General features: G+C 40.6%; 1 protein-coding gene across 2 annotated transcripts; it reads right to left on the reverse strand.

Moving 5' to 3' along the window:
- Positions 1 to 882: 882 nt before the first annotated feature.
- LOC131687519 (serine/arginine repetitive matrix protein 2-like) lies at positions 883 to 18,696 on the reverse strand. Of its 2 annotated transcripts, XM_058971612.1 has the most exons (6): positions 18,397 to 18,696; positions 17,465 to 18,072; positions 2,789 to 6,468; positions 2,358 to 2,671; positions 2,099 to 2,285; positions 883 to 1,875 (listed from the first exon to the last, which is right to left on the reverse strand). In XM_058971612.1, the coding sequence occupies exons 2-6, from the start codon at positions 17,838 to 17,840 to the stop codon at positions 1,249 to 1,251; spliced, it is 5,184 nt and encodes a 1,727-aa protein (XP_058827595.1). In that variant the 5' UTR covers positions 17,841 to 18,072; positions 18,397 to 18,696; the 3' UTR covers positions 883 to 1,248. The 2 variants fall into 2 exon arrangements, with proteins under 2 accessions (XP_058827595.1, XP_058827593.1); XM_058971610.1 differs by having other exon boundaries at positions 2,358 to 6,468.
- Between the last annotated feature and the right edge of the window lie 9,250 nt (positions 18,697 to 27,946).

Here is a 27,946-nt window from a genome sequence, read left to right on the forward strand (position 1 = left end):
TACTACTTGGTTACTGAGATATAGCGAGAAACGTGCTGAGAAATGCTGTGAAATTTGTTTAAAATGGCTGTGTCTGGGCATTGGCACAAGTTATCTTAATGGATTAGATGTTTTTCTAAGTAATAATGTCTGAGAAACACAATGGCAAAATCATTTTCAAAATAAAAATACACGAAATGTGAGAAAAAAGTAATTTTAGTTTTAAACTGGAAATATAGCATATTTGGCAACACTGCATCCAAAAATCATTATTTTTCCTAGTTTCCCTGACTCATTTCCTTTAAAATGCATCTCACCGATTGTTTATAGACCAAATAAAGCAAAAGATATAAATAAAAGTTAATAATCGATGATTTTTTCCTATGGAAAATTTTCCAAGCACGATTATGACACGCCATACAAATTTTGTCATCAATACACACCTATGACACGTATGAGTGCGACTTTTGTTTACATGTTTAGCAAAAACTCGTAATATAGTCAACCGATCTTCATAATATTTGAAAGATTAATACAGAATAGACAGAAGCATCAATTGTATTCTCTGAATTGTTTCTACTATTTACCAATTGCAAGATATTCAATCTCAAACTTTAAAAATCGTTTTTCTCGAAATGTGCAAAATGGCGCTTGTCATAAGATAGCACAACAGCGACGATTTCTGATTAAATATTTTTTAAACGCTACCACATTTTATACTATTGTTTGTTATTAAGATTTATGAAGACGATGGCTCTACAGATGCCACATGCCACTGGGGGGAAATCAATCACCTGCTTTCAAGGTATTTCTTTCATTAGATATTTTTTCCAGAATCATTTTTTTGATTTCTACAGAAGATAACATTTTTTATTATCTTATAAGATTTATATTATTATCCTGTAAGCATACTCAACACAATATGACGATGTCTAAAATATAGTTATTTTTTCATTAAATTATTGTTATGAATTCTGAATAAAACGCTATGCTTTTTTGTCTCTATAATTCAAAATAATATAGAATTACACGCTTTTGCGCCATTTTACGTTAAAGATTCACTGAAACTTGGCGCTGTAATCCAGACTGTAGACTGGAACACCCTAGAATTCTTCTTAAGCCTAATTATCCTAAATTAACTCTTTTTTGAAATTCTTATGTCTTAGAATGGGGATGTTTCCGAACGTTCCATTTTCGACAAATAAGAAACTGTTACTTGGAGAAAAAAAAGTTAAAAGCTACTTACTTACAATTGCCGACATTTGTTCATCAATGGGAACCTGCATCGTAGGACGACGAGTGTCGCATTGAAGAGCCGATCGCTTCGATTGCGTGAGGCGGTTCCGGCGGATGTTGGTTGCTACGATATCCATCCCGCCGTGACTTCTTTAGTCCTAACACAGACTGCTGTGACGATGATGGTGGAGGTGGTTGTGTATGGTGCTGACTATGCGAGTGATGGTAGTGATGCTGGTGACTATGATGATGTGATCGCATGTGCGATGAAGCACTGGTAGGTACCGGTGCTACTCGATTCCAGCCAGGCATGGTACTGCTAGTCGAAGATGGAGGTACCGAGCTATGACCGACGTTCAGATTGTGATTCGAATTAGCAGCAGAATTATTGCCACCGTTCGATGGTGGTGTTGCCGGAACAAATGGAGAAGCCGGCATACCAGAGCCGTTAGAAGAAGGCGTATTTGAAGATGTAGAACTGCCTGTGGCACGAAAGGGCAACATGGGAGGAGCGTCGCTGAAGTCTATCATTTGCACTGGAGGTGGATTGATGCAGCGTGGTTGCAATAACTCCGAGGGTGGTGAACCAGGTGGGGGCGAAGGTGCTGGCATGGCATCCAACTCGGGATCGATGCGTTCCTTTTCTTCGAGATCGAGATCCTGTGGAAGAAGTTTTCTGTTAGCAAAAACTATTTAAACTTTCTAAATGGTGTGGGGGTAGGGATGAAGAAATTTTAAGACTGGTTGATGCCCATGGAATCAGGATTACAGACTAAACAATTTAGTTGTAGTTTATATACTGCTTGAACCCCCTATATTCGTTCCAAGTTGAATGCGTTTGTGAGCTTCGAGTTTCGAGGGTAAGCAGCGTATTTTTACTTACCGGCAATTTTAACCTGTCGATAAGACGTTTCCTTCCGGTGGCTTTTAGCGTTCGTTTCCGTCGCAATTTTTTACGCGTTTTTGACGCAGTAATTTTGGCAGGAGACCTGAGTACTTCCGCACCCGAAGAAGATGATTCATCGCCTGGCGCGACGCCATCCGCAAAAAGGACCTGTTTTCTGGCAACACTATTGATTGAAAAAAAGAAAAAAAACATTCACATCAATTCGATATTAATAAATAGAAAAAAAAAAACTTACCATGCGCCAGTTTTCGTCCGTAGTATGCTTCGGTCATAGCCTTTACTAAGTGAAGCAAGCAACTCCTGGTGTTTGATAGCATCAAATTCTTCTTCTTCTGAGGAGCTATTAGCGGCTGTAGCACTGGTTTCAGCCAATAGACGTTTGACTTCCATCTTGAGCTTTTCTTTTCGCATTTTCTTCTCCGTGCGTTTCTTCTCGCGCTCTATACGTATTTTCTTCTTCAGTTCCAGTCGACGTTCGTGTCGCAGTTTCAGTTCCTCTGCTGTGAGGATCTTCGGGGTGAGAAGGTTGGGAGTATCTGACGGTGAAGCCTGCTGCATAAAAGGAGTTGTAGGCTCGATAATTATTACTGGGGGAGTGGTTCTCAGCGGTTGGTTGACCGCTGGTGGAGGAACTGCCGTTGGAACTATTTCCAATACGTTACCCACCTGTACGACGTGAGTTTTCGTTGGATCGACAGGTAGTGGGGGAGGAGGAACCTGAACGTTTGGAGTTTGGTGGAACATGTTGTTGGGATATATTTGCGGATGTGTAGGGCCGGGTTGGATAACTGCTCCGTGGGGAGCACGCAGCCAACCCTGCTGTGGGATGCGTGGACTAGGGAAGAACTGTGGACGAGGATTTGGTCCGTATGCATACGGATTTGGAGGCGGTGGTGGTTGTCCCGTTGGCGCAACATGAAAATCTTGACGATAATTATGCTGAAATTGATGCTGTTGTTGCTGCGGAGGCGGGTGCATCATTGACCGTGGGCTGTTGATTGGACCGGGGAATTGTTGAAGTGGTGGATAATGTTGTGGAGGTTGTTGTTGCATGTCATGGTGCAGGGGCTGAATGGACTGATAATCCCCGTAGTGGTTTGCGGTAGACACTGGTACGACATCTGCTCTTTTGGGAGGTTCAACTCCGTTGATGCCTAACACAATGTTAATTCGATCGTCTAGGGGTATTCGTTTCGGCGAATCACCTCCTTCCGGACCTTCTAGCACCATGTCCTCTGGACCGTAAAAACCATATGTCTTTGAATATACGTTGTTATAGGCAGAGCTCTCGCTGAAGTTTTGTGACTTGCGTTTCTGAATTTCCAGATCAGCATCGTTGATTGTGGAATCGGCAAGGCTTTTCTTGTACCCGGTAACAGGAGACTGGTCGTTGGCGGAAGTGAACACTGCACTACTGCCGCCTGTGCTAGTAACAACATCGATTTGATTCTCATTTGGTGGTTTCTCTTTTGGTGATGGGGGTCGTTGATAGTAGGGCGACCGTGATCGGCGCCATTCTCGATCCGCCGAATATCGACGAGTTCTGGGACTACCATCACCCGGTGGACTTGGTGGCCTGCGCAAAAGCGTAGGACTTAAACTTCTCGATCGAGAACGCGATCGTCTGCGACGGGGTGGAGGTGAGCTTCTTATACGTCGCAGTGGAGGACTTCGCAAACGGTTATTTCTGCTACGTTCGCGGTCTCGGTCTAGTGAACGACGTTTTCGGTTGGGACTACGTTCTTTAGATTTGCTGTGACTACGACGATCTTTAGATCGTCGCTTGGTCGTAGTGCCGGTATGATCACGCAGTCTTCTAGGACTACGATCATTTGATCTACGGTCTTTGGGGCGTTTCATTTCTCGGCATTCATCATGGTTTTTCTCCGCGGGTGGTTCAGGAGGTTTTGCAACGTCTTCCTTTGCCAGTGTTTCATGTTTTTCAACAATTTGATTCTCGTTCTCTTCGTCATCTTCCGGACCCAATAAAGCTGATGTCGTTACACCTGGTACGATCTTGTTCTTTGTTTGAAGTTTCAATTTTATTGGCGACTCACGATCCAAACTTAATGGCTTCTTCGGGCTGGTTATAGATTCATGGCTACTGGTGGTTTCACTTAATGAATCATCTTTGATGCTGTAGATTTTGGAAGGTGCTGTAGGATGGGATCTTGGTTTTGGCAGCAAATGCTCAGGAATGACAAGTTGAGGGACCACGAGAGGCACTGCTGGTTCTATCGTCGGCTCAGTTGTATTTAGTTGTTCACGTTCTTCTTGCTCGAGAATGTCATCTGGCAATTCACTGGCCAGCTGTTCTATGTCCGCCACAGAGATTATAGGTTTGATAAGTGCATTTTTCCGCTTGACGAGAAGTTTCTTCTTATTCTTCTTTGCCTCCTCATCGGAACTATCAGTCGAATCCGAATCGGATGAACTAGAGCTTGAACTGGAAGATGAACTTGAAGAGCTAGAATCGGAACTTGAGCTAGAACTATCGGAAGTAGAGCTTGTGCTGGTCGTTGTACTAGATGAACTTCTGCGTTTTTTTGCTTGCTTGCGATTAGTTATTTTTGTATCATCTGCATTTTCTTTTCCTAAAACCGGAACACAATTCAGTTTTTCATCAGAATTATCAGTTACACTTGGCAAAAATTCCATTTTCTTTGTTAACGGAGTAATTCCTTCCAACTGGCCAACACTTTCAAGCTTACTCTTCATCGACTGCAACTGACTCTGAATGTTTAGTAAATCATCCAATGGAATGATCTGCTCATGTGTACTTTTAGGGATAAGTCGGTTTCGTTTAGAATTTTCCTCACTGATAACCAATGCTTTGTTACCAGCCTGTTTCGGCGTTTCAACGGGTACTTTTGCGGTTGTCACCAGGGGACTGAATTCGTCATTCTCCCAGTTTGAAGCGTAGTCATCAGTGTCCGGAGAATCAGCCTCCTTTCGATTGCGGTCCTCAAGTTCTGCTTTTTGCAAAACAGTCAACTTCTTACCGCTATTCAGGTCATCCAAAAAGGAGCAGTTGAATCTCGGTCTCAATGGTGTAGATTCTTTCGGTTCTGGGCTTTTCAAACTTTGTATAACTGGCTGTTCCAGCTCTGGAAGTACTGCCTTAGGCACCGGTTCATGAGTAAGTACAGGCTCAGTAACGGGCGGAGCATTTTTGACTTTTTCCTTCTCTTCGTCAGTTAGCGGTTCCTGTTTAACGATGCTGTAGTCTATTTGAATTTGTCCAAACTGCAGCTGATCTCTATCGTCCATCTTCTCAAGTTTTATCCGCTTAACAAAGAGTTCATCTTGATCCTCCTCGTCATGAAACGATGTTTCTAGTTCGGTATCGGTACCACCAGAAGAAACGTGAAGATCCGTAGCAGAAATTGGTTCAGGATCTACAACTTTGTCGACAACTTCCTTTTCTTTCTTTTTCTCCTTTGGCGATCGCTTGCGTTTACTTTGCTCCTTGCGTTTTTCCTTGGATTTTTTCTTCTGAGATCCACTTTTCTTTGATTTTTTCACTGAGCTTTTGCTCCGAATCTTTTTCTTACGCTTTGAATTTGCTTCCGGTTTCTCTTTGACCGTTTTCTCTCCGGCCGTCACTCGTCTTGCTTTTGAGCTAAGACCATCGTTGCTGTGCGAAGAATCTTCATCGTCATCATATGCCTGCAACGCGGCTATAGCCGGAGTGATGGGAATTTGTCGAAAAGGCGTTGCACTTTGTACCTTGCTTACAATTCGCTCTCGCCAACCAATCACTGGAGGACTCGAGGTGTATTTGATCGAAGATAGCAATACTGGCGATCGTTCTGTGCGTTTCTTCGCAGAAGTGAGGCTCTGATTACCGGATGTTTCGCCTTGATGCTCCTTATTGCTGCCAGAGCGTCTATTTTTGAAACTTAACGATTTCCCCCTTTCTCGGGATCTTGATTTCCGCTTTGATCTTTCCTCGGTTTTCTTACCACTGGCCATGCTTTGTGATCTTGCGAATTCCGATTTGCTTCGACTGGCGTTTCGTTTTTTTCGATCTGACCGAGGAGAGCTACTTTTTCGGCTACGACTTCGTTTTTCAACACTTTTGGACCGTCGTTTCTTTTCCTTATCGTCGGATTTAGTACGTACTCGCGATCTACCCCTACTACTAGAACGATCTTTCTCTCGATTCTTGCTTTTGCGTTTTCTGTTTTTCTCTTTTTCCTTCTCTTTGGATTTGTCCATATCTGTGGACTTGTCCTTATCTTTTCTTTTGCTGCTCTTCAATTTGTCAGCAGTGTCTGATTTTCGTTTTTTGGTAGGTGGTGACGAGGGTACTTTTGATCGGTCAGATTTCACGACGGAAGGACCTGTAGGAAAAAATGCAAATACATTAAGATAGACGTTTTTAAAATATGGCAGGTTGTAGGATTTTTCCCCGAAAACAATTCTATAGCTTGAATCTTATAACATTTTCAGTTCTTTGACATCCCGTAAGATTTTTATATTTTTTGTGATTTAAGATTTATTTTATGCCGCAATTGAAGTGTTACATCATCTAATGGTGTTTGCGGAGTATTCGTGCAAACGAAAAAATCGAAAATTGTTAATAGATTCTTGGAAAACGGGGGTGTGCTCAATTCGCCCCACATGGCGATATTGCCTCACTTTCCCCTACCGACGATTAGTGGCGTATTACTAGATTTCATTGAAAAGGTAGATCATAGTTGTAGTCTAACAAGTTTCAATGTACAAAGCTTGAATATTCCAGATATACCAACTGATAATTCACTTACCAAAGATGACATTTTAACAATCAGTAAGACTTGGTTGAACAATTGTTGTGATGCGGATATAATCGTTTATAGATGTAGCGCTCAGCCCTAGATGCTCGCTACGTCTAACCCGTAAAAGACCATCGATCGTCCTCTGGCCTTGGGCCAAAACCGTTAAGGAAAACTTACCCCTCTCGGCACGGTCACTTCGGATAGTGAATCGATTTTTCAGGGTTTTTCAAATGAAGAATTGCATAAAAATTCTGGACCCGCAATTTGCTCATATCAGTTCCATTGAAAATCAAACATCACCATGCGCCCATATTCATCATGCTCTGTATCAACATCTCCGGAATTTCGGAAACAACATGGGATCAGAAAATTATTACCGACATCATCATCTCCTTCATTTAAACCACCGCCAGCTAAATCTAAAAAGGAGTTTGATGCCCAGAACACAGTTTTGAGCACACTTTCGTCATAATCATTGATGCATTCCGCATCATACCCGTCATTGCTTTGATTTCCCGGTTGCTGTCGGTTCACACCATCTGCTCCGTTGTCTTTGGAACAACATTCGTTCGCGGCATTAACATCAATAGCCGTTTGCCAGAAACATAAGAGTTGATTCCTTCTCTCAAACATGAGCAGTTCTTTAAATTTGTATATCAAATAGCCCTCGCAAGTAAGCTGGTGACCCACTTGTTTGCCCGATTTACTCAAACTTAGGTGATTCCTTCTTTCAAACATGAACAGTTCTTTGAATCTTTATACAAAATAGCTCTCGCAAGTAAACCAGTGATCCACTTGTTTGCCCAGTTTCCTCAAACATAGCGGTTGATTCCTTCTTTCAAACATGAGCAGCTCTTTGAATCTGTATGCCACATAAGTTCACAAAGCAAATATCCAGTCATTTCTCCGGTTTACTCACATTTAGGGGTTGATTGCTTCTTTCAAACATGAACAGTTCTTTGGATCTGCATGCCGAATAAGTTTGCAAGGAAAGTGTTGATCCTTTCTGTGTCGAAAAAGATAGCATCTTCGATAATGGTGAAGGCTGGCACAATAAATGCAACGGTTTATTAAACAGTGAAAATCCTAAATTCCGTGGCGCGTTGAAGTAGTTTAAATTAGAATGTTAAATATTCAAAGCTTAAAGATTTAAGAATTTTGGAATTTAATCATTTAGAAATTTTAAAATTTAATGATTTAAAAGCTGCTCGAAAAGAAAAACGCTAATTCGGACTTTTCCGTACACTGCAAGCGGAACCAACAACTAATAGAACTAGAAAAACTCACGAAAGACCTAAATTCAATTTTTCAATTTACATTTAGAAGTTTTTCGGGTATATGGAATTCGGGCGAATGGCATACGGGAAAAATGGCTTTCAGGCGAATGTCATTCGGGCAAATGTGGTAGAATCTACCCTGCATAGTTGTCCGCGAAACCGATTACTCAGTAGTAAGCCGACTCCGAGACCCAGTTCGAGGGGGCTCTTGCTACTGAGCTTTATCGGGAGACACAGTAGAAGAGTTACAGAAGATTTATTGATTTAACACCATCTGCCGTATCAGTTTCTGTTTGCTTGTAATCTCGTGATCATCAGGTTGTAAAGCTCGGGAAGTCCTTTCACTAATAGAAACGGCAGCCACTGGTCATTGACTGCGAAACCGATTTGTCTCAAGCTATCTGCCGTCATTATCAGTTCATGAACGTAATTCTCCCCACTAGCACATTCCTCCAAGTCTGTCTGACAAGCTAAACTTTTGAATCAACTCGTTGTCTTGAAAATCGTTCTGTGGGCTACTCCAGGCTTCACTTGAACGCTCTTCACAAGACTATAGTTAACCACAATAGATCTAAATGTTGGTCGCAGTGGTCCGTCTTCAACAAAAGAGACTGCTGTTATTTTACTCGAAACTCAAACAAATCACCGTCAACGCGCGTTCGTTGAGATCTTGATATATTTCCTGTTTTGCCGAGGGTTTCACGGCGCTCCAGGAACCATCCCTAATCAGGATCATTTTCATGGAAAATAACTACCACGCGTAGTTTAGTCGTCCCTTGAGCTTCTCGATGGCTACCACTTTAAAAAGCTACGCCACTGTTTCCGGACAAACTAGGAACACATACTGCTAACGCGAGGATGCAGGTCATCTCTTCCAAGAACCATTAGTGAATAAATCTTCCGTTTTAGTAACAAAATTCTGGGTCTATAGCTTGAGAGTTGAAAAGAAAATGCGTCCATCTTGGTTGAACGTTGGAATGTCAGTGCAAATTTGTTTCGTTCTTTTGTAAATTTATATATAACTATCTATCTATATAACTATCTGCTGCTAGCTACCAAGTTACTAACAATAGCATAACAATTTGTCGTAGATTTTCACACAATAGGTCAGTTAGGACGGTGCTGATGGTTGAGTGGTAAGCGTGACCGTCACTCATTCCAGTTGGTCTGGGTTCAATCCCAGCCGAGGTCGTTGAGATTTTTCTGAGGTCAAAACATCTGTGGTCACGTCTTCCTTCGGAAGCGAAGTAAAGCGATCGGTCCCCGGTCCATGAGTTGATGGACCGATATCTAGTCCAGGTAGTGGAGTCACCTCCCTAGTGTCGGTCTTTGGCTTACTAACAAATATCCTCCTCCCGTGATATTTGTGGAGTACGCAGTAGTATACACGGTAGACTGGTTCAATTTTTGACTTTTAGCTCCATCAGGCTCTACTGATTCCGTTTAGGGCCCTTAGTAATTGTTCAAATTTATGGAAATTAGTATGGAAAATCGGTCAAATTGAAGATAAATTGTTAAAAAATCACCTCATCAATCAATTCATAAGAACACTATATATTTCTAAAGATATTCTTCTATTGAACACATTCGGGGAACATTGTAAGTTTGTGAAAATTCGCTGAGAAAAATTATTAACTAAAAAAGCAACATGACTTCAAAACAAGTGGATTTTATTATTAATCATAGCAATCCTGCTTGAATAGCTCCATCGTGATACAAGTGTAAACTAGGCTCGCCACCCACCGCTCCCGTATGGCAGATGCAGCTATTCAAACAGGGTTGCTATGATTAATAATAAAATCCACTTGTTTTGAAGTCATGCTGCTTCTTTAGTTAATAACTTTTCTCAGCGAATTTTCACAAGCTCACGTTTAAAAGAAGGATCCCTATGATCGAGTAAAACGGATTTACGAATGGATAACAAGCTTGCTTGCGATGGACCGCTGCTTCCGACGGCTTATCCTCAGCACTTGACTGATTCGTAGTTATGCTTGCTAAGCTCGACCCCCATCAACAGAAGACAAAAGTTAAGCCCGCAAGGTATTAAACCTGTTTTAATAACCCTGCCACTTCTAGTTTTCCGATCTGTATACTTCACAGCCATGCCCTCATTTCATAACTGACGGCGCCGGTGGTTGAGTGGTAAGCGTGACTGCCACTCATTCCAGTTGGCCTGGGTTAAATTCCAGTCGAGGTCGTTGAGATTTTCCTGAGGTGAAAAATCTGTGGTCACGTCTTCCTTCGGAAGGGAAGTAAAGCCGTTGATCCCCGGTCAATGAAATTGGTGGATCGATATTTAGTCCAGGTAGTTGGAATCACCTCTCTGACGTCGGCAAAGAAGTAGATCCAACTTCTATACTTTTACTAACAAAAATATCCTCCTCCTCAAGTGATACTTGCGAAGTGCGCAGTAGTATATACGGCCTCTAGCAAAAGCAAGTATCGGACTAACCATTCCTTCCCTTTCCTTCCGCGATCTACGTTCGGGCCTGGCCGGCGCCGGTATTGATCAAAACACACTTTAGGATTACCAGGAGTTGCACATTGAAAGATGTTTCGCTACTCCCAAGCATAATTATCTACTGATTCCCTGTGCAACTTCAGCTAGTCCCAATCGATAACGGAGTAGCAGCCAGGGGTGGTCGCACAAGCTCAAGCTCATGGCTCGAATCTTTCATATCTTCCTGAGGTCGGTGATGGCAAATGGGGCTTCCAGCCTGTTATCCCAGTAGTGTTTTTGAACCTGCTGTACCTGATAATTTCTCGCATTCCAGCAGCGCTGCTTCAAGCAGTCTCCGGATATACTACCAAAACGTACGCGGATTAAGGACCAAAATAGATTCATTCTTTCTGGCGATTTCGGAATCTGAGTACGACATAATCGTCCTAACGGAAACCTGGTTGAATGATCAAATCTATTCCGCACAGCTGTTTGGTCATCAATACGCCGTTTTTAGGAATGATCGGTCCCCCTTGAACAGTCGTAAGACTCGCGGCGGAGGCGTTTTGATAGCAGTGTCGTTAAACTAAACGCTGATATTGATCCCGCAACCATCTCCAATACGCTCGAACAGTTGTGTCCTGGATGGATTTAATTTGCATGGGCTCACCCAAATTAATTCATTATTGAATCGAAACGAACGCCTGTTGGATCTCGTTCTCGCAAATGATATCGCTCTTCCAGTCACTGCAGTATCCGCACCCATTGAGCCCCTGATTGATCTTGATGCTGATCACCCTGCTCTTAGTGTTGCATTCAGTTTGCCTACTCAAATTGTCTATGAAGAGCCTTCCATCTCAAATTCCCTGGACTTTCGTCGATCCGACTATGCCGCATTGAAAGATACGCTCCTAATTACCAATCGGGATTTTATTGAATCGGCCACCACTATTCATGAAGCAGTGGAATACTTCAGCACCGCTGTGCAGGATGCTGTTTCCTACGTCGTTTCGCCTAAACTGCCTCCTCAAAAACCACCGTGGTCGAATCCAAGATTACGCTCTCTCAAGCGAGCGCGATCCGTTGCTCTTCGAAAGTATTGCAGTTCCAGGTCGCCATATTTTAAACGACAATTGAACATCACAAGCAACCGGTATCGTCACTACAACCATTTTCTGTGCAATCGTTATGTTAAGCGCACCGGTGAGATTCTTCCTCAAAATCCAAAACTTTTTTGTTCGTTTGTCAACTCAAAAAAAAAAAACGAAACTGGTTTACCATGTTGCATGTTTTTAGAAAATTCAACTGCCTGCACTGAAAGCGAGAAGTGTAATTTGTTTGCGATGCACTTTAAGCAAGTATTCCTCGATTGTTCCGCCACTTCGATCCAGATAGAAGAAGCAACGTGTGGGATGCCTCGTGATGTATTTGATTTCAATATTCCAGATATAACAAAAGACATGGTAGCGTCTGCTATGTACAAATTGAATCTATCGTTTGCTGCTGGTCCTGATGGTATTCCGTCGTCGGTGCTAAAGCGCTGTGCAGTCGCTCTTTGTAATCCACTGGCTAGGCTGTTCAATCTCTCGGTTTAGCACACGCTGGAAGATTTCCCACTTGTTCCCAGTTTTCAAAAAAGGCGACAAGCGTAATATTTCCAATTACCGAGGAATCACTTCACTGTGCGCCTGCTCAAAACTGTTCGAAATAATTGTGAACGACCCTCTGTTCGTTCGCTGTAAGTGTTATATAGATAGTGAACAGCATGACTTTTTTCCAAAACGCTCAGTATCTACGAATCTTATGCGGTTTACCTCGAACTGCCTACGAACTATGGATTCAGGATGGCAAATCGATGCGACGTACTTGGATCTGAAGGCGGCATTTGATCGAGTGGATCATGGGATTCTCCTTAAAAAACTGGAACTGCTCGGTATATCAGTGATGGCTGTGGCTTGGTTCAGGTCATACTTGACTAACCGTTCTGTACAAGTTCAAATTGGATCGACATCAGAATCGTTCTCAAACCGATCCGGAGTTCCACAAGGTAGTAACCTCGGCCTGTTGCTGTTCGCGCTTTTTATAAACGACGTATCCACGCTGCTTCCACCGGGCTGTCGTTTCTTTTATGCGGATGACACGAAAATTTTCAAAATCATCAAGTGCCTTTCAGACTGCTTGGAGCTACAGAATATGCTGCATGTGTTCGAGGTATGGTGCAAAAAGAACTTTATGTGTTTAAGTATCGCAAAATGCAGTATTTTTTTTTCTATCGGAAAAGTTCGCCAATCGTGTACGATTATGAAGTTGGCGGAAGCCCTCTTACACGAGTAGAGCACATTAAAGATCTTGGCCTCATTCTGGACCGTGAAATGACTTTTAGACTTCACTACGACGATATCCTGTCAAAAGCAAACCGACAATTGGGGTTTATCTTCAAAATTGCAGCAGAATTTCGAGACCCTCTATGCTTAAGATTATTGTACTGTTCACTTGTACGCTCATTGCTGCAATATAACGCTGTTGTATGGTGTCCTTACTATGCTAATTGGATCGCGAGGTTTGAAAGTGTTCAACGTAAATTTATAAGGTACGCTCTGCGGTTTCTGCCGTGGCGTGACCCAATCAATTTACCGCTATACGAGGACCGCTGTCGGTTGCTAAGAATCGAGCCACTGCACATAAGACGGATCACTTCACAAGCATTATTTGTCGCAAAACTACTCACATGCTACATCGACTGCTCTGCTTTGTTGACTCAGCTGAATGTGTACGCTCCTGAGAGACGTCTTCGTCGCCGTAATCTGCTGTTCCTGGAATCACGCAACACGCAATATGGTCAGCATGATCCGCTTCGATTTGCTTCACGCGGTTCAACGAATTTGCAGAACTATTCGATTTTAATGTGTCGTCCAAGGTCTTTCATCAGCGACTACTTGACCTTTTTAATGTTGTTCGTGACAATTAGTTTTAAGTTTTTTAGTCATTAAAACAATATATGTCAGATGAATGCTTCATATACAAATAAACAAACAACTTTCTCTACCCAGTAATCTCCAGCTAATTGAATGTCGTTAAAATGTAAAAAAATTCTGAATAAGATTATTGATTTTCATCCATATTTTTTCCAATACAAAGCAATATGGGTGCTTACTTCATCTTACCAAAAAATTTGGGAAATGGTTAATGGAGAAACAACTTCTGGACCTTGGCTCATTTTGGGTAATGCTTTTCTGGGATTCTGGAATATTGTTTTCTAGGAATTGGTGCTTCGAGAAAATAGAGGAAATGGAGAATAGCTCTTTCCAGGAAAAAAAAATTTCGGTGTTTTAGTTTCTAGGAAATGGTTTTCGTGAGAATGTCGCCGAACCACACGCCACATCACCTTAACCGTTATTAGAACATAATTGGATCAATTCAAAAAATTTAGTGAAAATCAATTGCAATGAAAAATCCAATGAATCAGTTTTTGCATTCAAAGGTATAGAAAAACAAAACAAAATTATTTTGTCCAACGCACGCTCAGCCGAAAAGTTTTCTTCTAAGATATTTCATCTAAATTGCTTACACGAAAAATTGAATCAAATAATTGATATGGTCATGTTAGCCAAACTAGAAATAGTAAGTGAAGAAATTCGGAGTCAAATAGAGATCGATATCTTAATGCTTTAGTTAGGGAAAACATACACTGCTGGCCAATAAAATAGGTGTGTGATAGATTATTTTGTTTTTCTCTCAATTACGCATACCAAGTTGCAGCAGTCTCAATCACACCTACCGCACACAGAGGCCTTGGGATCTGTCAAATTACTAGTGGGTTGTTGGCGATGATTATATTTGCAATCTTTGTCAAGATGCAAAACAAGACTACCGCAGGCTTTTTCGTGTGGTCAATATAATAGGTGTGTGAAATATATTAACGTGTTATTATTTTACATAATTCCATTATACGTTTCATTTGCTGAAGTTTGAATTCTGCGTGTTAATAAATGTATTTAAATGTTGAATAAGTCAAAGATTTGTTATAGAATGGGTCGAGCATCTCACTGTACTCAAGTGGAACGAGTTTTGCTAAGAAATTTTGTTCAAGAAGATAAGACGTATAAATAAATCGTGAATACACTGCGGCGTTCCGAAAACTTCGTTACAAATGCCTTAAAACCTTTGAAAAAAGGAAACACGCAAAAAACCCAAGAAACCATCTACAGCAGCTGACCATCGTATTGCAATTTTAGCGAAATCTGATCCATTCGCGTCATCCAAGACTAATTCAGCACAAATTGGAAAAGTGGTAGGTCCGAGAACAGTTCGCTGTAGACCGTAAAATTCCAATCTTCCAGAAAGAATTGCTAAGAAGGTTCCACTATTTCGAAGCCAAAGCCTTTGAAGAAAAATGCTTAGCTTTTCAACAGCGTTAATGGGCCTGGTTCAGAAGGAATCAAAAAATGGCGACATATCCTTCGGAGGGACGAATCAAAGGCAAACCTGTTTTCCTCCGATGCACAACGAAACGTTAAACGTCCAAAGCGCAAACAGTTTGATCTGCGACACACGCAAAATATGGTAAAGCACGGAGGCGAGAACAATGAGGTTTGGGGCTTGCTTTTCGTGGAATGGTGCAGGTCCTATTCTTCGCTACGCCACTATAATGGCAAGATTCGAATGCAAGGCTAAAGGATGGACATCCTAAAGGATGTCATGCAGTCCTATGACAAAGATAACGTGCCTTTACATGACAGTTTCAGCAAGATATTGACCAAAAACACACATCGAAGTATGTAAAAGAATGGTTTCGGGATAATAAAGTGACTATAATTTCGGACCATGCCAATCTCCTGTCATCAATCCCGTAAAAAATTTATGGAATGAACTTAGAAGTTATTCGATCGAAATTTCACAAATAAGGATTTTTTGTGGGAAGCAGCTTAAAGGAATGCTACCCTATACAAACGGAAACTTATCAGCGTTTGAATGACTCAACGCCGAGACAAATGGATAAAATTTGGTTGAATAAGGGAGCTTACACAGGTTACTCGTTGTTAAAAATGTTGAAGTCTTTAAATCATTGGATTCGAAAAATTTTAATGCAATGGATTACAATACACCTATTTCATTGACCAGGTACTTTTTTGGATTTCATGGAGAAGAAAAAGTTACGATAAAGCATAACATTTAATCTACAAATAAAAGTGTTCTTTTCAATATTTACGACTGTGCCTAACTATAAAATATTTCAATATAAAAATATTTTTAGAGAAAACTCAAAATTTCATGTATTTTTATCTCACACCTATTTTATTGACCAGCAGTGTAACAGCCCATACTGCTTTGGAAGCGACCAATCATGCGACGACATCGGTGGCAACTTACAATGTCTTAATAAATACCATAACATTAGTGGATACGAACAATTTTGAAATTGCTCGCGGTATCAAACGCCAAATCAACTGTACCCAATCATACTCACTCTTACTTATGAGTACTAATTTATGTCTACTAAAATAAAACTAAATAGATACGAGTAAATGTCACACACTATTCTTTAACCCTTTCATGTCCATTTCCAACGCATTTAGGGTTCCAAAACTACTTTTCCCTACATTAGTTGAGCTCAAGAAACACGAAAGTCCTATTTTGGTCAAGATAGGTACTTCTCTGGCAGTGCTCGAATCTTTTTTTCCTTCTGATCCTCAATACAATTTTTCTAGATTTTTTACTACAATCCAATTACATAAGAAAGGTAGTCGAGGACAACCTAAATTGATATGTTTTATCAGTTTACGGTAATATTTAAAAATAACGAAGATATTTTAAAATTTCATTTTTTTCCGTCAACTGATGCTGCTCTAGTGGAATCTTATCAGAGTAATTGCAGTAACGTTAGTGCTACACATAATACTAACAACTGTACTGCTCAAATAAAAGGTAATAATAATCTCTGTTATTAGCTTAACTGGTTTTGTGAGCCAATCTTGTCTAAATCAAAAGTTATACTAGTTTTAAAACGTTTTTCATAAACAAAATGGCATGAGGAGGTCTATGTTTACGCTGCAGTATTATCAGCCGGTTAAAAAAAGACTATTTTGATTTTTGCATCATAGATTGCATGATTTAGTGATCGAAACTCAATACTTCAAAGTATTTAAATTATTAAATTACATTTTATTTTTACTATGTAATCGACTAATTGATAATATCGCCCTTTTGGCGATTGTTTACTTTTTCGATTCCACGTAGCGCGTATCTTTGAAGGTCGAAGGCTAAGCATTCGCATGGATCTATCACTGTTATTCGTGACTTAAAAGGCACCCTAAGGCTAATCACCGAAATACAGGGATAAATTAAAAATATCTTCGTAAACAGCACCATAATTGAGGACGAATTCTATCAAATGACACATGTTTACATACTCCTTTATATTCCTTTTTGTTTTCAACGTTATTTCCTCAGCAACTGATTTTTTTCATCACCCTCAACTTGTACCATAATTCCAAACACTGGAAACATAAGACTAATTGATGCCTTTTAAACCGGGAAAATCACATCAGGAATTGTCGAGTGTTAAACATTTCAAAGTAAAAAAAAAAACTTGCATATTGATAGGGGCAGAAAATCAGGTAACCGAGGAAACAAGTATGAAAACCTTGATGAAAACGAAAACTACAAAAATGAAAAATGAATTTGAATTCATTGTTTTTTCGCGTATCGGTGTTGTAACAATTTTGATCGAAAATAAAGCAACTGTTAAAGGTGAAGGTTAATCACAAATTGAGGAAGTAAGATTCATGCCTATGTTGCAATATTTCTGTTCTGCATTCCGCAAAAATAAAAAAAAACCAGCTCAACGAATAACCAAACTTACTTGGGACATTTCCTTTCGCATCCTTCCTTGTCGGAAGCCGAGCTGAGGAGGTTTCATCTGCCACCTTATTCGTCAGCTTCTCCCCCTTGGAATCACTTTTCTCCACCACACAGGGTTCGCCATTTTTGTCTGCCTCGGCAGTTTTTTCCCTCACTGCTGCTACGAGATATTCACCAGATTTCTTAGGCGTAGATTGATCCCGCTGAGGGACAACACTCGAAGCATCTTTGTCCACATCGTCAAGCCTCTCCGGTGTGGCCAAATCATCACCACTAGGGGCAAATTTCATGATTTCGATAGGCGTCAAATCTGTCGTCGGTAGCGGTGGGGTACACGACGGCTCCCTCGGATTGGAGGAATCATCATCGAAATCCATCACGAGTTTGGTGCACTATTTCTTATGAATATAGTTACAATTTAGACTTTAAATTAGGGTCACACAAGGAATTTAACACAGAATTATCCTCCAGGGATCAAAAATGCAACACCACGACGTCCATTGTTGTTTTCCGCCTGTCACTTTTGGGTCGTGAAAAAATGAAGTTTTCTTGCCTCGCGCTCCGTTCGAAGTTTATGCTCGCAGTGTTGCCAATACTACGAGGAAATAACTGTGAATAAAAATATAAATATTTATTGTTATCAATTTCGTTTCTATGCAACCTAATTTTGTCTGTAAGTAGCTGTTCAATGATTAACAAAGTGTTAGCCTTAAAGGACCATTCACAACTTCCACAAAACTTTCGATGATTCTTGATATTCAAATAACTGTGTTGCAATACAAATTGGGCTGCCGAAATTCAATTAATCAGTATAATATAGCCCTTGACTAACACATTGGATTCCAACTTTGTGTTGAAATTTCATTATAAATAAAATTGGAGACATAAGTAAAACTCCTGCATCCCTCCAACAAAATGCAATAAAAAACATACCTTGTTTGAACGGTTTCGTGTAAAACACGCATACTATTGCAAGATTCTGAAAACCTGCGACTCTTCGGAGTCAAAAAGGTTCATGATAAGCGGTTTTATAAATCACTTTTCCGCGCCTTTTTTGGTTTAGAACACAAGTTTTTGTGGAATTCGTGATCACTTTTAACTAGTCTTTGGCTGGAAACTGAAAAATCGTGCAAAAAGCTCGAGTTTCCAGCGAAAAAACAAATTTTTTCACTTTTTAAATCACACAGCACGGCGACAACACTTTCTCGGACTAGATGGAAACACGAACACATCTGCAGCGCGCACTTGAAGCCGCACCAAAATTTGAATTGACAGAAGATGATGACAGCAAAACTGTTTAGGTGTTGGCACACTACGTCAATTGTTTGACAGTAATAAATTGAAGGAGTGTTCAGCAAATTTCTGCAGAAATAGGTCGACATCCGATGAAATAACCAGCCTCCTGTCAAGGACGACGTCTCTGTACAGCCAGCATCACTGCTATGAGAATCAAAACATTAATCTTGAATCGAATGAATAAAAGTTGTTGTTTGTTACTAAATGTTGTTTTTCTGAATAATATTAAGATTTCTGACAGCTCATTTACAACCACAGATGCAAAATCAAACTAAAGCAAATTGGCTTGTTTTCATCACGAAATACCTAACCTCAACCGATTTTTGCAGCGCAAAATATTTTGTTTTCATCACGAAATAATTCAGCGCCTTTTCTTTTTTAACGGGAATAGAAAGGTCAATGGTGTTGAATCATCCTACAAGATGCAAAACGTCGTGTGGAATGCTTGAATATCGTGTATAGTGCTGAACATATTTCTTTGTTTGGGGCTTTATAGCTATAACGCCCCATATATGTAGGTCGCTGTCAAACTCCATATGATGGTATAGGGTTGCCAGGAGGCTGGAAATAACGGCCGATGTTACTAGGTTTGTTCCAGTACTAGGAGAAACTGGAAGTACTCCGGAGCAAACAGGGAGAAAATCGTTCCTGTACTATCATCTTCTCTTTTTTCTTCTTCTGGTGGCAAACCGGAATGAAAAGGAGCAAGAATTTTTTGCTCCGGAGCAACAGGGAGTAACTTCCATGTACTGGAACAAACCTACTGTAAGCAAATGGAGCAAATAGACAAAAAGTGTAATAGCGGCTTAAACATACTGGTTTGAGTAGTCGACATATAGGTGGTACTGTAGCATAGGAGTAAAAACCATATTAGCACAGAGATATTGATATTAGCGAGGGTACCTCACTATTTCATTAATTGATAGGCATCAACAGCTTTACCTCGTTGTTAAGAACAAACGGGTGAGAGAGTCTGCATATGCTGCCTAACATATTTTAATTATTTGTAGTGCCCATCAAGTTTCATAAGTCGCACTAAACGTTAAGCGTGTGTGAAACGTTCCAATTTAATCCTGTGTATCTTCATTTATTAAGGGACGATCCATAAATGATGTAGCATTTTTTGAGTGATTTCTAACACCCCCCTCCCCCATCGTAGCATTTCGTCACAAACCTCAAAATACCCCCTGCTAATTATGTAGCTTGACGGTAATTCTCACCCCCCCCCCTCTCGTCCCCTTAAAATTAAAAAAAACTATATTAGTTATTCCCATTCAAAAAGCTACGTAGCATGATATGACCCCCTACCCCCCTGTCGTCACACATCATCACAAAATATAAAACTCCCCCCTCCCCCATATAATGCTACGTCATTTATGGATGATCCGTAATAGGGTGACAATATCAGACGATTAAAAAACCAGGACAGTCGAAAGGGTATTGCTTCCTCCCGTTTCCTCTCAATCGACATTGCTTTTTCCGCATGTTTTTGGCAATTAAAATGTTCTGGGGTCTGGCAAGCAGAACTTCGACAGTAAAAAAAATCTGAGAGTCTGGGAGGAAGAGCTCTGCCAGAAAGTCTTTCATCGGAATTCGATCACCAAGAACTTTTTCGAATTTACACAAAGGCAGTTCTTGCTACACCACCATCAGCAAACGTTTCATGCTGAGATGGTCTGTGCAGGACCGGCGAGGAGTTTTCAGTACTAAAAACACGACATTGACGTAAATCAGAAACATCAGCGATTCCAAGTTATGCCTGGCAATCTCCAAAGACAACCATTACGTCTCGATTTGAGAGCTGCAAAACCTACCGTTGTTACCAAAAAATCTCCGTTTAATCGATTTTTATATGAAAACTGGCAGATAGCTTGGTGTAAATAATATCAGTTTGAGCCCGAGCTCGAAAAAATTGACATCCCTGCGTGAAGTTGAAAGAAAACAAAATTCAATTCATGCCCGTCGGGATGAATGAAATGTTTGGTTCGTTTCCCTCGTCATTCGTTCTCCCAACACAGCGCATTCAGGTTCGGACATGTTCGGCTTCAGAAGCAAACTGAATTTTGTTTCCATTCTACCTATAAGAGTCACTATTGAGCAGATAAAGATTATACAGTGCACTTATGCTCGAAAATGTAGAAGATGCCAGCTTCTGCCTTCAAACTGTCCACATAAAAACAAATAAATGCTTTGGTTGGTGAAGGAATTTATATTTCCTCTGCACTCAAGCATTTCATTCTGTATGAAGTTTCAGTCGGGAAGTTAATGAATGAGGGAGGCGGTGAATCTGAATTTTGGTTTCGGTAAATACAAGCAGAAATAAGTGACTGATTTTGAAAATTCGCAGCACTGGTTTGAGCGCGACATTTCATTTCATTCGCTGTTCAGCGTCCAGGCGTGAAGGCATGTTAATCGTCCATTAGCTATTTCATTTATTTGACATGCCTCAGTGCTTTACCTGAGCCGTGAATCTTTTAATGTTATCAATGTGCAAATAAAAATAAATAAATTGAATTTTATTGTATATCCATCGGATCTTGTGTATGCGATTTGTTACTTTGCGTAAAAATTTTATTTCTTGTTGGAGATCTATTTACTTCATTGCCTCTTGTTGTCTGTGGATCACATAGTCCGCTTTCTCTCGGTTTATCGTTTTCGTTCATGTTATCCTCGCTGTTAATGTTGTATGGGCTTTCCCAATTACCTGGTTTGAGTTGTTTGTGGGGCCTACGGGTCACGATTTGTTATTTACTTCATTATCGGTGGTGCTGGCAGTTGATTGGGAAGTAGTAGACACATCGCAATAATTGTTCAGGCTATGCTTGGTTCTGTTGTTCCAGTATTCGTTGGTAACTGAGCTGCAACTCCGGTGGTTTATGATTTAGTAGATGATGATGAAGAGCTGTGTAATGGGTATGCTTGCAGTTGATATTGCTTCGTTAGAGGTTTTGTGCAAATGGTTTCTCGTAGTGTGTCTTCTTGTGTATCGCAGGGGTCTGTCCTCCATACGTGCACAGCGTAATTTGAGATTTGGTCACACGTTTTGCTTTGAATTGAAAGTTCAGATATGAAGGAATAGGTTTCGTCACTCGCATTCTCACGAAACAAACACCATTGGAAATACCTAGAAAAAATTTCTCCAGGTTTCAAACTTAAAGGATTCCACCGTTACGTATTCCGACATGATGGTTGTAACAAATTTATTAATAGCACAGAGAACAGACATATAAGCTGGAATAAACTTTCCCGAAAAACCTGTGTAAACATTTAAATGAAAATACGTTGAAAATCACCATCGCATACAGGTTCGCATGCATGAGTCACCATTGTATCCAAGTTTGCACACAAGTCCCGTATAGCGATTGCTGGCCGATCGAAGCGCCGCCAAGTGGCAAGTTGTTACTTGCTGTTGTCATTCAAAGCAACAGTTTTATTTCTTACACAAGTTGAAAACTTTACTTGTATGTCAGTTCTCAGTGTTAATAGTACCCAGATGTAGATCGTGCAGACGCATATCAATCTTATCATTGTCAATATAAACGGGTACCTTGGTCCTAACATTATTATGCTCAACGACGTATTGCATGTTGTCTTCCAGAGCGTAGCTTTCCGTTATGGCCAAAGTTTTAAACGTTATCAGTAACAACTGTGGTGGGCTCAAACGACGACTTCCGTTAGTCTAAACTACATTTGCAAATTTGCTGTTGAATTTTGCAGTTGAGTTTCAAACATTTTGAAATGAATGTTCGATATCGCACTGATGAAAGTAACGGTGCTTTATTGTTCATACTGGCTTGGGACGACTTTTATTTCTCGATTGCTTTGCTGGTTTGTAGTACTGGCACGGTACATATAGACAGCAGACTATAGGTAGAAACGTTCGTTTGATTCACTGCACTGTTAACAAGCAGAGCGACTGAATAGGTACTGGTATCGACTCTATAGTAATTCCATGATCCCCAGCTCAAGAGAGCGCTCAATGAAATTATTCCACTATAGTTGCTATTTTTCTTTTTATGGAATGGATTTCCAGTAAGACGAAAAAAAGCCACTAGCAAGATAACTCAAGTAGAAGCCTAAACACCAAAACATCGATGTGTCTTTTCAGAGGTACCAAAGGGAATTCGTCGGGTCCCGCATTGAAAGACGATATAAGCCGAAAAGAAGCGCTGGTAACCATTGTTTCATCGATGTTCATCGATCTGTGCTTATATGTTCCTCGAATACATTAGAAAAACTCTAGAAAGAGAACTGCGGAGAGAAAAACAGCATTTTTGGCAACGTATGCCCTGGCATTGTATCACAGACTAACAGACATAACACTTAAAAACAAAGCTTCGCCCGCTTTAACGGTCATTTTAAATATATTTGTAGTTATGACTGTGGCCACATTTGAAATTATAGCGCCACTGACATATGAACAAGCATATGGGGGATAGACCACTAGTGTAACATTGCTCCCAAACCTGAGAGGTAACCCACCAGTAAATGAGTGTTTGGGACCGTGAATATAAGGTGGAGCTGTGTTCTGGGAAAACGGTCGTATCGATGTTTTTTTGAGGGAATTCCCTAATAGTGTTATGTCTGTTAGTCTGTGATTGTATGGCAGCACGTCCAATGTTACAAGGGTAGGCAATGTTCGATTGGATTGGTTTTTTGACAGCTAAACCCGAATCCAATCGATCCAAAATGGCGTCTCCGCGATTCTCTTTCTAGAGTTTTTCTAGTATACATCTTGATAAAAATTATCAATATACAGATTTAACTGTCCCTTTTCTTTTTCCTTTTCTTATCATTCTCGGAAGTGCCGGTACACTATTGATAGTATGGTAAGACGTATGGGCGAAACGAAGCAGCTCTGTCATATGAGTTAACAAACACAGGACCTACAGTACGAACACTACACACGCAAATCGGTGTGCTGCCGATCCGCATCTGAGTCGTATTGTGAAATTGTCTAGCAGTGATTCTCGCGGACCCCTAGGCGGCCGTGAAGTCGTTGCTGGGGGTCCGCAAAGAGAAAAATCTTTTCCGGATGGAAATTGAAACTTCAAGTTTTTTTTATCGTATCAGACTGAAAATAATATATTGACAGCATTTAAATCGATGTTAAGCCGAGGGGGTCCACAACCGCCCAGGTTAATTTTGAAGGGGTCCACGACCGCCCAGAATAATTTCGAAGGGGTCCGCGATGACCCAAGGTGATTTCGAAGGGGTCCGCGATGACCCAAGGTGATTTCGAAGGGATCCGCGAGGCAAACAAGGTTGAGAACCGCTGGTCTAGAGGAAGCCCTGCCAGTTCTAGCAGGACAACTCGGTGTCTCAGTTCGTGATATCTACTGGCAGTTCGAGTCTGTAATCGTTGTTGTTGATCTAACCCGCCGTCCACATGAAGCTGAATGTTATTATTTATTTTTCCCTGACATTATTGTTCTTACTCTCTTCTATTTGATACAGAAGACTACATATCACGTGTGTTTTTTGGAAAGGGCCAATAAGCATACTGTCAAAATTCACGTTGAGAGGAAATTCTGGTCAAACCGTCAATCGCCGATTATTAGTGACAACAGTAAACGAAAGAGAAATTTTTTCTCTTTTATAAAATACCAACGTCCACTCTTGGCGAGTTACGGTTTGTCCGGAATTTTCTCTCAAAGTGAAATTTGACAGTATGCTTATAGGGATCTCTAGGGGTGTGCGAGTTGAGGCATATTCTGATGCAGATTAGTACCGTGAGTTAATATCTCAGTCCTTTTTCAATTTTTTGGCCCGAAACTATTGAAAAAAACATTTTTTAGTTTGTTTCCTTTTAGGACAATAACACGTCCAAACCCATGCGACTTGCACGACACTATAGGTTGCCTTATCAGATCTACCATAGTTTGCAGATGAAACTTGGGATGGCAGGTTGTTAGCGGATTGACAAAGTACCAGATCATGCTGTCCCAGTGAGCAAATTTTCTGGCAGAGACCGCTCTGCTAGATTTCTGTAAGTCTTGGTTTGGCAGTCCTGTCAGATTTCTGCGCGTATTCTGTAGGGTTAGTTGAGCTAGGGCGAACACGGTTTCGCTCGCGTTTTCTGGCAAATTTTGACAAGAACCGAGCAAAACCCTGACATAACTCGGATATAAACTGTGCAAAGATCCTGGCAATTCCTACCTGGTAGAATTTAGCACGAATCGAGCAAAACATCTGACAAAGATGTGGCAGGAAGCGTACAGAGATCTTGGCCGTACATTTCTGGCTCGATTCTGGATAAAAGTGAGCAGCATCGGTTGGTTTAACCGCTTCTGTCAGAAACGGTTGTTGCATTTGAGCGAATTCGTTGCCAGAATTCTCGCACAAATCGCGCAAAATGCTCGCAGAAACGCTGCCAGCATCAATTTCGCTTTGCTCAACTTTTGCTAACTTCCTGTTTGCTACGCTGACCGGGGTGTGGGGTGCTGTCCCGGTTAACAATGAGGCGAACGAGATATTTGCAGATACGTCATTCAGTAGGACAACTGTCAGTTTGCTGGTTGAGTTTAATTTGGTTCTTTTAAATTTAAAAATCATAAAAGAATAATTAAGGTTTAAGAATGATATGAGTGTACTCGTAAGGACACCCGCTACCAATACATATGAAAAACTGGCACAATTTTTCCAAATTAAAGACCCCTATTGGCCGTTTACAAAAAAAACGCGAGATATCAAGAAGAATGTATCTCTTTTCTCTCCCCCATACAAATGAGAAGCGACAGAAGTTACAGCACCTCTATTGCACGAAGGTAGGAAGCTCAACGTAAAAGTCACGCGTGTTTTTTGTAAACGGCCAATAAGCATGCTGTCAAAATTCACTTTGAGAGAAAATTGCGGCCAAACCGTAACTCTCCGAGAACGGATGTTAATATTGTATGGAAGAAAAAAGTTTTCTCTTTCGTCTACTGCTAAGATTTATAGTCTGCGGCTAATGGTTTGTCCGGAATTTCCCCTCAAAGTGAATTTTGACAGCATGCTTATTGGCCCTTTTCAAAAAACACGCGAGAAGTATATGTGTGTTGGCGCATCACTACACGCAGAAAAAAATTAGTAAAAATAAACAAATTTTGGTTTTAAATAACAATAACGTTTGATATAGTGACAAACAAGATTCAGGATTGATTCAAACAATACTGTTGGTTGAAATTACCAACTAATTCATTTGTTGACTTTTCAGTAGTTTCAACAAATATTTCGTTTGAAACAACAAAATCATGATAAGTTTAACCGAACAAACAAGTTTGAAGAAACAATAACAAATCTTTTGTATCAACCAAAGGAGAGCACCACTCAAATTTAGTTGAAATTTAACAAAGATTCTGTTGGTTTTCAACAAAAGGATCAGTTAGATCTAACAAATTTTATTTTTATTCTACAATGTTTCTATTTAAAATGTAAACAAGTATCTGTTGAACTAAACCAAATGCATGCTTTCGAAAAACGCCCATTTCAGTTTAAAACAGTCACTCGCCACGTTTTAGATTCAACTAAACGTTTTGTCGATTCAAAAAGGACTGATTTTTCTGCGTGTATGAAAAGTACTTCCTTTACCCGCAAGAGGTGTTGCTGTCGCTCGAGATGCATTATAGTATAGGTGTGCACATTCGTTATGTTTGAGTGTGTCGGTTTGTTACTAGTGAAATTAATCATAACGCCCCAGAAACACGAAAAACATATTAAACAAATCGACCAATGAAAACGAAACTTGTAAGCAGGTGGTGAAAATAAGTATGGCGTCCGGGATCACAAAAGGGTAAATGTTTACATCACTAACCAATCAGAATGAAGTACACTGAGAAACAAAAATATGCATTGTTAGCATACTTTCTATTCCCATCTCTTTTCTTCCGCTGTGATTTTTATGCATTTTCTAGCATAAAGGGCGAACACGAAATTATTGCGACATCGAAAATGTTTATAATGTTATAATGTTTAAAATCAAACCAAAATTTAAGTGTAGTTTTATACATATATTTACTTCAAAAATCAAAAGAAAAGTTAATCGATGGAGCCTTGAGTGTAAAATTGAACGCATTTTCGCTTGATGCCCTCCATCAAAGTCTTTACAGTGTCATCCGGTACCAGTTTCTCAGTTTTTTTTCCATTTTCTTAACATGTCCTTCTCGTCTTTGACTGTCTTCTTGCTCTTCCGAAGCTCCCACTTCATCATTGCCCAGTACTGGTCCACCGAGCGCACCGGACAGTTTGGCGGATTCATGTCCTTTGGAACAAAATGGACAGAATTGGCCTCATACTACTCCAGGACACTTTTAGAATAGTGTCATAATGCCAAATCTGGCCAAAATAGCGGAGCTTCGTCGTGCTGCTGCAAGAACGGCAAAAGGCGCTTCTCGAGGCACTCAGATTTGTAGATCTCGCCATTAACTATGCCCTTTGTCACGACAGGCTCACTCCTCAGTCCGCAAGAGCAGATGGCCTGCCAAATGAGATATTTGGAGGCGAACTTCGACATTTTCTTCTTCTTAAATTTGTCGTCCACATAGAACTTGCTCTTGCCGGTGAAAAACTCCAACCCCAGAATTTGCTTAAAATCGTCTTTTATATACGTTTCGTCGTCCATCACATAGCAGCCATATTTTGTCAGCATCTTCTCGTAGAGCTTCCGTCCCCGAGTTTTATCCGTCGATTGTTGCCGCTCATCGCGGTTTGAGAAGTTCTGTACCTTGTATGTATGTAGTCCAGCTCTCTTCTTTGCATTCTGGACGTAGCTCTGCGACATGTCGATCTTTTTAACCAAATCACGGCTTGAGACGTTGGGATTTGCTTTAATCATCCGCTTCACCTTTCCCTCCGTCTTTTTATTCTCCGGTCCCGGTTTTCTTCCAGCTCCTTTGCCGTGGTTCAACGTCAACCGCTCCTGGAACCGCTTCAACACTCTGGATACGGTTGAATGGTGAATGTTCACTATTTTCCCAACTGCCGGTACGACAGGCCAGGAAATTCCAAGTGTTTGGAAAGAATTTGTTCTCTCGACTCGCGTTGGTTCACCTCCATTTTCGTTGAATCGAAAAACACGACTTCGAGTTTGACAGCATGTAAACAATACACATCAATGAGAAAGTGTGCAAAATTTGGTTGATTTTTACCCAATGGTAAAAAAGTTATGCCCTGTTGAATGTGTCGCAATAATTTCGTGTTCGCCCTTTAT

Source organism: Topomyia yanbarensis, chromosome 3 (genome assembly GCF_030247195.1).
Source record: "Topomyia yanbarensis strain Yona2022 chromosome 3, ASM3024719v1, whole genome shotgun sequence".
NCBI lineage: Eukaryota > Metazoa > Arthropoda > Insecta > Diptera > Culicidae > Topomyia > Topomyia yanbarensis.